We start from the raw sequence: 12,337 nt of genomic DNA on the forward strand, positions 1-12,337 counted from the left end.
ATGAAGCTGTCCCATATCGGTCATAGCAAACTCACGCTGAAGTGCCACAATCACCTGACGTAGCAACTGGGCAGAGGAGGCAGTGAGAACAATGTCGTCGACGTACAACAGCAGGTACGCGGTGTCAGACCCCCGGCGATAGATGAACAGTGAGCTGTCGGACTTGGTTTCAACAAAGCCAATGGAAGACAAATATGAAGCGAACCTGTGATGCCATGCACGAGGAGCCTGCTTCAGTCCATAGAGGGATTTGTTGAGGCGACATACCAGACCCGGGCGAGAAGAGTCCACAAAACCAGTAGGCTGCACACAGTACACTGTTTCGGCGAGGGTGCCGTGTAAGAAGGCATTCTTGACATCCAACTGATGAATAGGCCAATCCTGAGAAAGTGCCAGTGAGAGAATAACACGAACTGTCGCTGGCTTGACAACTGGGCTGAAGATCTCATCATAGTCCAGACCAGGACGCTGTGTAAATCCCCGAAGAACCCAACGAGCCTTGTATCGATCAAGAGACCCGTCTGCATGCAGTTTGTGCCGAAAAATCCATTTGCCGGTAACCACGTTGACGCCAGGAGGGCGAGGAACCAAGCTCCAGGTGTCATTGCCAATCAGGGCGTCAAATTCAGCCTGCATAGCTGAGCGCCAATTGGGATCTGACAGGGCATCGCGAACAGAGCGCGGTAGCGGCGACACAGGCACAACATGGAGATTAAGACGATCCACGGGCTGTGCAATACCGGATTTGCCTCGAGTGCGCATGGAATGCGCGTTGTTGACCGGAGCGACGGAGACCGGCCGCGTGGCCAGTGTACGTCCCGTGACCGTGGCTCTGCTGGCAGCAACCTGTACGTCATGCACAGGGGCAGCAGTGCCGGCCGGGGACAGGGTCGTCAGCTCAGCAGGCGAGCTGGGAGCCTGGTGCTCAGCGTGCAGCGGAGCAGGCGAGCTGGGCGCCTGGTGCTCAGCGTGCAGCGGCCCAGCAACGGGTGAACCGGGCGCCCGCTGTGAGCCACGCGCGTGCGCCTGGGGTCCAGCGGCCGGCGACGCAGCTGTGGAGGCAACCGAAGGAGTACCTGCATGCACGAACTTTGCTCCACGAAGAGGAGCGGTTAATTCATCATCATCAATTAGGAAGTCCAAGGCAGAGGAGGCCATGGGGGTGGTGGACATGTCGTTGAAGGGGAAAAAAGATTCATCAAACACGACATGTCTGGAGGTAATGATGCGATTCGACTCTAACTCGAGACACCGATAGCCCTTGTGCTCCGAGGAGTAGCCGAGGAAAACACAGAGAGAGGAACGTGGTGCAAGTTTGTGGGGTGCGGTGGAGGACATGTTGGGATAGCAGGCACACCCAAAAACTTTGAGATGTTCATAGGAGGGTGGTGTAGAGTAGAGATGATAAAATGGGGTGGCAGAGGCGAGCGTTTTGGTGGGGAGCCGGTTGACTAGATATGTGGCGGTGTGAAGTGCCTCAACCCAGTAGACCGGAGGAAGGCTCGCCTGAAACAGCAAAGAACGCAAGATATTATTCATGGTGCGAATCGAGCGTTCGGCCTTGCCATTTTGCTGTGACGTGTAGGGGCACGACATGCGAAGTGCAACACCGTGTGAGAGAAAGAACGTGCGGGACATGGAATTATCAAATTCACGACCATTATCGCACTGGACGCTCTTGATGGTGGTGCCGAACTGCGTGCGCACATGAGCAAAAAAATTGGCAATGGTGGAAAAAGTGTCAGACTTGAGGCGGAGTGGAAAGGTCCAAATATAGTGTGACCGATCATCTAGAATAATCAAATAATATTTGTACCCAGACACACTGACAATAGGAGATGTCCAAAGATCACAGTGTATTAAATCAAAATTGTTTGTAGCTCGAGAGGTGGAGGTACTGAAAGGTAATCTGTGGCGACCGAGCTGACAAGCATGACAGAGGTGATAATCATCATCCTTATTACATGAAATAGCACTGGAACTAACGAGCTGGGACAAAGCTTCGCGCCCAAGGTGACTGTCGACGAAAGCTAGTCGGCAGTCTACCTTGGGGTATACCCACGGTAGTAGTTTATCGGTAGACGGTGCGCAAACTACGAACTTGATGGTGACGCAAGACACGGACAAGCTTTTTATCCAGGTTCGGCCGCCGAGTTGGCGTAATACCTACGTCCTGCGTCTGGTTGTATTGATTTGTGCTGAGAGAATATGATGTATGATTTTTTCTCTAGGGGACCCCTGCCCCTCCTTATATATCGTGAAGGGACAGAGTTACAAGCAAAGTATCCTATTTGGTACAATATCTTGTAGCCTTGCGGTGCACGCCGACCAGTCGTGCGCCACACGTCTTCATCCTGTGGGCCGAGCCACCTCTGATGGTGCGGCCCATATAGGCCCATGAGGGTATAGGGGTTTATACCCCCAGAGCTAGTCCCCGAGCACCATGTATTATGATGTAACACGCCGTCTTGAGCTTCTTCGATCAGTGAGGCTTGACGTCTTCAATAAGTAGGAAAGTCGCCCAAACAGTTGCAACGGTATTTTGACCAACTCAAAAGACAGTTGATCAACATTGACATCGAAGAAGCAGGTTGTTCGAAGAATGCATGGTGCTCTTAATTAAAAAAGATTTCTTTCCTGGTGAAGTGTGCCCACTTTACTTTTCTGAAAAGTATAGTCTTTCAAAAAGCAAGCATATTCACCGCAAGGTGAAGTGTGCCCACTTAGTCCCCGAGCCTGGTAGTAGGTGACGTAGGCACGTGGTGCCAGGGTCAAAAGAAAAGTCCTCAAAGAAATTCTGAAACTGAGATGCATCGCCAGATGCATCGTACCGATGTAGTCCCCGAGCTTGCTGGAAGGCGAAGTATGAGCCTTGTAGCAAGGTCTAAAAAATTGAATTTACCAGTCCCCGAGCATATCATGCTCGTATGCAATTGAATAGACTAATCGACCAGTCCCCGAGCATAGAACGCTCGGTGGTCGGTACAGTCCCCGAATTCTCAAATTGGTGGCTGGTCGACCAGTCCCCGAGCGTATAGTGCTCGGTGGTCGGTGCAGTCCCCAAGCTCTTAAATTGGTGAACTGGTCGACCAGTCCCCGAGCGTATAGTGCTCGGTGGTCGACACAGTCCCCGAGCACGGCGTAGGGACCGGTGGACAAGTCCCCGAGCGTGGTTGGGAACGTAAACGTGCTCGGTGGTCGGCACAGTCTTCGAGCATAGCATAGAGAGTAGTCGACAAGTCCCCGAGCGTGGTTGGGAACGTAAACGTGCTCGGTGGTCGGAGCAGTCCCCGGGCACAGCGTAGGGAATAGTCGACGAGTCCCCGAGCGTAGCTTGTCGACTGGGCCAAACTCCTGAAAAATAAATATAGAGAAAATAGGTAGTACATGATGTATAAATAAACTCTAGATAAAAAATCAGCACTGAGATAAGTTTTAGACTTTTTATTATAAAATTAGCACGAGTAGTTAATTCATCCTAGAGCTTGTACCAGCTCTGGTCTAGCCAACAATCAGCATGAGGTGCGGAACCTAGACACGCGTGGGATTGCCAGCCTCGCCAGAGAGCTACTGCCGACCACCCGGAACGCAGAGGGCGGATCTCGTGCACGTGTAGGGAGGAGTCGGAGACAGTACCGGCTCTGGAAAGCTCGTGTAGGAGAAAAAACTAGTGTGGCTAAACAAAAAGTTGGTTTTGAAGGATAATAAAAAATATTATGCCAAAAATAAATAAGATATTAGAAGTGTACTTATCTTTGGATGAAAGTCTGGTCGGTGACGACAAAATTGTCTGGCCCTCGAGCTTTTGGACTTGTTATCGTGACGGTGGTCGCGGTTGTCGTAGCGCCGTTCTTCGCGGCGATTATTATTGCGACTGGTGGTCAGAGCAAGTAGGCCAAACAACTTGGTCGTTAGCCCGAGCAGATCGATGTCGTCGATCTGCCTCTCTTTGTAGTAGGGAAGCAGGTGACGCATTGTCGGCGTGGTCGGAGACGCTGCTGGTGTGGTCGAAACCATAGCCAGCGTGGTTGAAGCCGCCGCCGACGTCGATGAAGAAGTGGTTGGCGCAGATCGGATCTACACCTCCTCCGTGGTCATGGCGGTGAAGTTGTTGAGGCTGACGGTGAACGTGAAGTCGCCCGCCATGGCCGCGAAGTCGGGGATGATGGCCATCTTGTTCGTCGGGAGAGCTGTACGCACACCCCCTACCTGGCGCGCCACTGTCGACGAAAGCTAGTCGGCAGTCTACCTTGGGGTATACCCACGGTAGTAGTTTATCGGTAGACGGTGCGCAAACTACGAACTTGATGGTGACGCAAGACACGGACAAGCTTTTTATCCAGGTTCGGCCGCCGAGTTGGCGTAATACCTACGTCCTGCGTCTGGTTGTATTGATTTGTGCTGAGAGAATATGATGTATGATTTTTTCTCTAGGGGACCCCTGCCCCTCCTTATATATCGTGAAGGGACAGAGTTACAAGCAAAGTATCCTATTTGGTACAATATCTTGTAGCCTTGCGGTGCACGCCGACCAGTCGTGCGCCACACGTCTTCATCCTGTGGGCCGAGCCACCTCTGATGGTGCGGCCCATATAGGCCCATGAGGGTATAGGGGTTTATACCCCCACAGTGACCAAGACGGCGGTGCCATAAGGAGGTGGGTGCAGCGAGGAGTGCAGTGGCGCTGGTGGCTGGTGGGAAGAACGGGTAGAGGTCGCCAGAGCTATTGCACCTGGCGATCACGTTCCTGGTTTGTAAATCCTTCACAGAAAGACCAAACGGATCAAATTCAATGGAACAATTATTGTCGGTGGTGAAACGACGAATGGAAATCAAGTTCTTAATGATATGTGGAGAGACCAAAACTTTATTAAGAACTAGATTACGATGCGGAAAAGAAAAAGTGCGGGATCCGATGGCTGTGACAGGAAGTAAAGCACCATTGCCCACAATGATAGATGAAGGAGTAGATAAAGTGGGCGGGGAGGTGGTGGAGAGTATACCAGCGTCCGAGGACATGTGAGAGCCAGCACCAGAATCGGCGTACCACTCCGACGGGGCCGGAGGGTTGAGTGTCATCGTGTTGAAGTTCTGCGCCAACGCGTCCTGGTTCCATGCGCCGCCGTGGATGGGGTTCCAGGGTGCCGAGTGATACGGTGTACCCTGGAATGCCGGTGTAGCGGGCACGCCACCCCCGTAGCCGTAGGGGTAGCCAGCGCCAGCACCGTAGAAGCTGGGAGCGCCGCCGTAGATCCCGGGGCCGCCGCCGGTTGTAGCACCGAAGGGAGCACCATATTGAGCCGTGGCAGTGGTGAACGCCGGCGGAGGGGGCGGTGGGCGGCCGTACGGCCACATCTGCAGGGTGCCGGCCCAAGGGTGGGTGAACGTAGGGTGCTGCACACCACCAGAACCGTGCTGAGGAGCTGCCTGCTGCTGCTGGAACGTGTTCTGGGTGCCCTGTCCCTGGCCGCGCCCGCCCTTGCCGCGTCGACGGCCATTGCCATTGCGCTGGCCGCCCTGCTGGCCTCCAGAATGTCCGCCCGGCTGGGTGCCAGGATGCGCTGAACGAGCAGGAGCAGTGGGCGCCGTGGCCCCTTGGCGTGGAGCAGCAGGTGCCGGCGGCGTGTTGGTGATGAGGGCCGGGGGCGGAGACGGGGGCCGAGCATCAATGTCGACTTCCTCAAGCAGCAGATGTGTACGGGCGTCGGCAAACGACGGGAACGGGCGATGCATCTTGAGAACAGACACCATGTGACGGAACTTGCCATTGAGCCCGCGAAGAAGAGTAAGCACCATCTGGCGGTCACCGATGGGATCGCCGAACTCGGCGAGGGACGCAGCCATGGTCTCCAGTTTGCGGCAGTAGTCGGTGACCGTCATGGAGTCTTGACGGAGGTTGCGAAATTGCGTCTCTAAGAGGAGGGCTCGGGACTCCTTCTGGCCGAGAAACTCGTCCTCAAGATAGCACCACGCCTCGCGCGCGCGGCGTTGCCGGATCATGAGCGACTGCTGGAGGTCGCTGGAGACGGTGCCGAATATCCAGGACAGCACGACGCAGTCCACCTGGACCCATACGGGGCGGTCAGGGAAGACCTCGTCGTCGAGGACGTGCGGGGCGAGGGCATATTTGCCAAGCACGGTGAGGAACATGCCGCGCCACTTGGTGTACGTGCCGGTGGCCTTGTCGAGGATGATGGGGATCATCGCTTTGACGTTGACGACAGCAGTTGCTTGCGCCCAAACGGCCTCATGGCTGGCCTCGTACTTGTCGAGGGCTTCGGTGCGGAGACGAGCCTCCTCGGCACGGCGCGCAGCCTCGGCGCGTGCCTCCTCAGCACGGCGAGCAGCGTCGGCGCGTTCTTCGGCGAGGCGGCGATCTTCGGCTTCCTTAGCTGCCGCTGCAACAGCGTCGTCGAGGTCCTCTCCTGCCATCTAGGCGATGGAGGGGCGGCGTCCACAGGAGCGCGGAGGGTCTGCGTCCACGCGCACGAATCGGAGAGGCCGCCTGCACACGTCCACACGCACGGATGGGAGAGGCCGCCTGCACTACGCGAGTCCGCGCGAGATCGCGACGGCGTAGTCGCACGAACAGCACGAACCAAGGCAGACGGGGAGATCGGCGACCGGACCGGTGGTCAGGGCGATCGGGCGCTGCGAGGCTGTTCAGCGGCGTTCCGGGCGTGAAGCACGGCGACCAGGGAACGGCGAAGGGCTCGGCGGCGCGCGGAGGTTGCGGAAGGGTAGCGGATCGTAACCGCTCAATGATACCATGTCAGTTTAGGGAATGACTGATTGTATTCCCCGTATGATTACAGGGATTACATATAGGGCAGCTAGGGTGGCACGCAGGCCTACCGAATGGGCCCAATTACATTCGCTAATACAGGCCTAATTACATCATGCTAACAGTGGCGGCAAAATGTTGCCATTGTAGAGCTAATCTTCATGTCAATGCAATCCAGGACTATACAATCTGCAACTTACTAAACTTAGAATATAGGGCAAATTACATCACACCATACTTTCATAGGAGTATCTCGTTTACCCACTTGCAAAACTTGTACGGAGTAAGCAAAGGGTGTTTCCGGAAATGACCAACAGTGTCGCCACTCGCCACAGTGCGCTCCATAACGCGACCGCCGGTATAAACGCAGCCGGCCCCCTCAGCTCCGGCCTCGACCAAGACCACCATTGCTCAGGTTGCTCCCAGCTCCCATCCGCGCCCCTCGGGGAGTACGAGGTACGAGAAAGAGAGCGACTCTCCTCCAAGAATGGCGGGTGGCGGCGCCGACGACGACGACGTGGTGGAGGTGAGCTGCGGCGGCAGAGGCGGCGGCGACCCCGGCGCGTACGCCGCGGTGCTCAAGAGGAAGCTCGACCTGTACTGCGCCGCCGTCGCCAAATCCATGGTGTGTTTTCTCCTCTTTTTCCTCTCTTCCTTCAAAGATTAAACTTTTCTAGGCCTATTTGCGTATTGGATTGGTTGTGTGCTTCGATGTTTCAGTTTCACCTCTAGCTTGATTTTGAGTCACAATGTTAGAAATTGCAAGCTCTAGCATTTCAGTTATTTTTCCCTTTATTTTTGGGAGGGGATTTTTTTACTGCATTCTAGTTTTTGGAAAATCACAAGCAGAAGAAGAAAAAGTCGGTTGCTTCATTTGAGGATGAGGAGTTGGTAAATCTTGAATTGGTTGGTCTGCATGCTTGTCGTGTAATCCTACACTACCATTGATAAGCCGGGGCCACATAAAAATTTCACAGTAGCTTTTATCACCCACCAAGAAAAAAAAATCCCCTGCCTTTGAGAAACATTATAGAAGACACGGCAGACGGCACTGTGCACACCCATTTCTCTTATGGCTTGTGATGAACAATATGATCAAGATCAGATCAGAGCAGTGCCAGCGAAATGCGAATGTTCCCACTTTTTAGATGGGTGCCGTATCAGATATTGCTTTCTGATCTGATGCAAGGGTAATGGAGGAGTCCTGGAGTGGTGAAACTGACATGTGGGATAATAGATTTGGTCATTGTGCTATGTTGCTAGGAGGCAGGCTCACTTCCACACATCACATACACTGCGTTGGGATATTCTGATGGAATGATATTGACCACAAATGATTTGAATGAGTCTGACGTGTCGGAGGTTGAGCCAATAGGATTATCTCCTTTTTGTTTCTTTGTTTTTTTTTTCTGGCTGAAAGCGACAGGAAACAAAATATGGTGTGGATTTGATTTGAATAAATAGAACTGCAAATTCACCGTATTTAGCCATTTGTCTGTTAGTATCAGATCAGTTATTAAATTGATGAACATGGTCATAGTTTACGTTTTGTAGATTTCTCTTTCTTAAATGTTAAAATACCATCTTTCACCGAATGTTGGCAGTTTTGCTATGGCTATTTTTCAATACTCTGTTACAGTGCTCTGAACTAGCGAGGTTAAGAATATATAGGTTTTTACAGGTGGCCCGCATGTCCAGAGATGGTTATATGAAAATGAATTTGCACATCGATTTCCAAGTTAATTATTCGTTAATTAGTACCACGAGTTAGTTGAACAGTTACTTTTTCCATGAATACCTCTTATCTGGATGACTGGATACTGTAAAAAAGCATTATCCATGGTGGCTCTCAGTCACACCATAAATAACACATTTATTTCCCATTTTCTTAAATATTTAAAGCTTGGCCTTGGCACAACCATGATATTGACCATTGCATCCAATGGTTCCGCAAAACTTCAAGTTATTTGTATATTATTTTTCCTTATATTATGTGGGTAAGGATGTGCAGTACTAGTGGCTTTCCAGAGCTTAACAGTGACAGAAACCTCGCGTACTGGCTGCACCCAACCCTTTGCCCCTTTGTTGCTGTGATGTTTATGTAAGTCCATTTCAGGAAGCTAAATCACAAGAATCTTCGTTGGGCTACCCCAACTCACAAGCTTCAGATACTTCGCAATTGATTTCTCAAGCTTCCTTTGATGGTATTTATGACCTCTCATAATTGAGTTCATGTCAGTCTATCAACCAACTTGGGTAAAAATGCAGGCAGGAAGATTTCAAAGAAAGTAGTCCTTTAGGATGAGAGGATGTGGTCTGGTATAAAAGCATGTTAGACGCCAAATCCTATTCAGCTCATCATCTCCCCACTGATCATTCCAATAAGAAATTAGATGCAAATTTCACTTTATCCTAGTACACTTGATTATCAGCCTGGGTTTGAGTACTAAGTGTGAACCATCCACAGAGTTTAGTCTTCCGTGATAATTACATACAGAAGATATGATCTCACCAGCAGTTTCAGTAGGATAAGGTTAACTGATGCCCGAGGAATCCAGGAGCTGAGTAGAAATATCAATTCTGGATTATTTTTGTGGTTTGGTTGAGGTTGATGTGTCGTCTCACTGACAATTCTGGAGGAATGATCTAAACTATGAGCAATGTTGGTGAGATCAGATATAAGGCTGAAAAATGAATAGTCTGATCCTGAATACTGAACAGTCACGTCAACTCTGTTGGTGAGCTGCACTGGGCATGCAACTCTGTTGGCACCAGTTTTGCATTCTGGCAGAGTGAAGATATGCTGCATGTGTGGTTCGGAAAATATATAGGCCTTTTTTTTTTACATTTGAACCATTGCTAGTGTTTGACTTATTTTACTGTACTTTTTTGGTTTCTTTAATTCTACACACAGGTGACATAGATGGAGCAGGCCTTGTCACAAACTCTAATGTCATAATAGAAGATGATGATTTTCAAGGCAAGCCAACCAATAGTGGTACATCAAAGGAACTGTCAGACGATGATGGTGACCTTGAAGAGAACACTGACCCCACTAACGCCAAGAAGATGAGGAGGTAACATAGATCGTTGCATTACAACATTTTCTTGATGAGAATATGGACTCTGCTAAATAGAAATCAGGGAAAGATAGATCTATCTTGTTAGCTGGCAGCATACTTCAGTTTTCCCGTTCCCTCGTACCATTCACTGCCTTTAAAGGCAGAAAGAATTCAACCACATAAAGCTCTATCCAATTATCCATGCCCTTAAAGAACTTTCAAAATTGTTACATTCCTAGAAAAATTGGTAATTCAGTCTGAAGTTACGGGATCAGAAATCACATGTACTTTTTGCCATTAGTTTCCTTTTGCCTTGACCTTGACTCTACTTGAAACATGATATGTAGCGTCAGAAGCTTAACGAACCATTTCTGTGATGAACTGCTCAGTTAAATTTCGGTGTTGTGATCAGAATGCTGTCAAATCGGGAATCAGCTAGGCGATCAAGAAAGAGGAAGCAAGCACACTTGAACGATCTTGAATCACAGGTTTCAAATGATAGATGCGTGCTCAAGTTTATATCCTACTAAAATGAAGATACTCGTGCTAATTACTACACAACTCTCCAGGTTTCCAGGTTAACATCTGAGAATGCATCTTTGCTAAAGCGTCTGGCTGATATGACTCAGAAATACAAGGATGCTTCCCTTGACAATAAAAATCTAACAGTTGATATTGAGACTATGAGGAGAAAGGTTCGTTCATCTTGAAACGCATCACAGACCTTTTTTTTCTTCTTTTTGTTGTATGTAAATTCTTAACTGCATCCATTTATCTATTATCGTATTTTTACTGGGCTCTGCATAGAGTCACTGGATCAATTGCATCTCTTTAGATGGCTGAAAAGGGCAGTGAAAGTAATATGAATTTTTATAATTCTTATTTGAGAACCTGCAAGTTCAGCTTTAGTTCACAATGGGTTTTAACCACACCCCAAAAAGTATGACTGTATTTTCATTTGATTTTCTGAATTTCTTCATATCTTCTTCTATAAGTGTATTAGGAATTATTTAGTTTCTTGGTTTTGTTTTATTATTGCAGTTTCATTTCAGATATTTGTTTTCTTCTATTATTTTTAAGAATAACAGTGTTCTCTTACAGGTGTGAGGAGTTGTAAAACGAAACAAAATATTAAAAGTGCCCAACTGCCCATACCATGTTGCAATGCTCCAAGTGTGTGTCCCATTAAACCTATGGTGTTGCCCTTGCGGAAGGGCTGTTCTATCTCTTGAGAACAAGAATACCGCGAGGAGTCCAAACAGAATACTACCATACAAACATTTCTTTAATGCTTGTGTGTGAGTAATGCACTACTCTGTATTCTTCTATCATTAGTAAAGGTGTTTTTGAATTTTAAAATATCCATGTTGAAGGGTTTTAACATAATATGTGAAGTAATTATGAAAATTTGCTTAAACTGATTGTTCCAATCAAGTTTGCACTATAAGAAAAATATATTCACAAAAATCTAGTCATTTAACAAATCTGCACACCATGAGTTATGAAAGCAAACATATCTTCAGGAACTTACATTGCCATCCCTTTACATATATGATTATTGTCTATGAAACTTTATGTTTGTTAATAAGCAGTAATACACAAAAATCCATTAAAATAGATTTCTAGTTGACCTGAGAGTGAACCAGCCCTGCCTTTATATAACCCTACCCAAAAGCCGTAGACTTAGAAATTACTCGTTACACATCCTTCCTCTTTATTTTGTTATAAACAAAGTATTGTTTTCAGGTGAACATAGCCGAGGAAGCTGTCAGGAGACTAACTGGAACAACCCTCATGTTATCAACCGCATTTGACAAGCCCATGAGCAGCACACCCTTGTCATCATGTGCATCTGATGCGGCTTCTGCCTCTGTCGCCATTGAAGATAGCGCGAAACATTTCCTCCATGCGCCACTTCAAAGCGGTCAGATGAAGCTTGACATCCTGAACGCGGCGATTCCTCTGACCAGTGAGGGGATAGGCACCAAGCCAGCTTCTCTGCAGCGTGTTGCTAGCTTGGAGAACCTGCAGAAGAGGATCATTGGAGATTCGATGCACTCTGAGACTGCATCAACATTCTCAGAGCCTGAAGCTCTTGCCGATAGGTAAACATGAGCTGTAAAGATTTGCTCCTGTGATGAACAGCTCTAGTGACCTAAGTTTTGTGGCAATGGAAGTTGTGCACCCATGCGTCTGGGTGGGATCTATACAGTGATTTTGTACACTATTTTGAAGATTAATAATCTGTGGCCAAGGCTGTCATCTTTGATTATGGACTTCAAAGGCTTATGGGCATCAAGCACTAAGAATGCAGGATGGTTAACAATGCAGCTTCTGTTAAGATTGATATGAAGCTTCTTTTGCTATCTGCACATGTTTTCTGTGTTGGGAGCTATAAATCCTCTTACATGACCACAATCGGTCATATTAACACCATTACATTGCTACATATTAACAGTTTGCTTGTGGGATTTTTTTTTTTTTTGATGAT

The 12,337-nt window shown here is 48.7% G+C and overlaps 2 protein-coding genes across 3 annotated transcripts; one reads left to right on the top strand and one right to left on the bottom strand.

The window, feature by feature from the left end:
- Window positions 894–6,432, bottom strand: LOC110429693. Its single transcript, XM_021446057.1, has 3 exons — window positions 4,629–6,432; window positions 1,396–2,030; window positions 894–950 (listed from the first exon to the last, which is right to left on the bottom strand). The coding sequence occupies exons 1-3, from the start codon at window positions 6,430–6,432 to the stop codon at window positions 894–896; spliced, it is 2,496 nt and encodes an 831-aa protein (XP_021301732.1).
- Window positions 7,076–12,295, top strand: LOC8070110 (light-inducible protein CPRF2). 2 transcript variants are annotated; one of them, XM_002442433.2, is made up of 6 exons: window positions 7,166–7,409; window positions 8,901–8,988; window positions 9,699–9,861; window positions 10,259–10,334; window positions 10,416–10,541; window positions 11,593–12,295. In XM_002442433.2, exons 1-6 carry the CDS (start codon window positions 7,272–7,274, stop codon window positions 11,953–11,955), a joined length of 954 nt encoding a protein of 317 aa, XP_002442478.1. In that variant the 5' UTR covers window positions 7,166–7,271; the 3' UTR covers window positions 11,956–12,295. The 2 variants fall into 2 exon arrangements, with proteins under 2 accessions (XP_021302283.1, XP_002442478.1); XM_021446608.1 differs by lacking the exon at window positions 8,901–8,988 and having other exon boundaries at window positions 7,076–7,409.

This window comes from Sorghum bicolor, chromosome 8 (genome assembly GCF_000003195.3).
Source record: "Sorghum bicolor cultivar BTx623 chromosome 8, Sorghum_bicolor_NCBIv3, whole genome shotgun sequence".
In the NCBI taxonomy this organism is placed as follows: Eukaryota; Viridiplantae; Streptophyta; class Magnoliopsida; order Poales; family Poaceae; genus Sorghum; species Sorghum bicolor.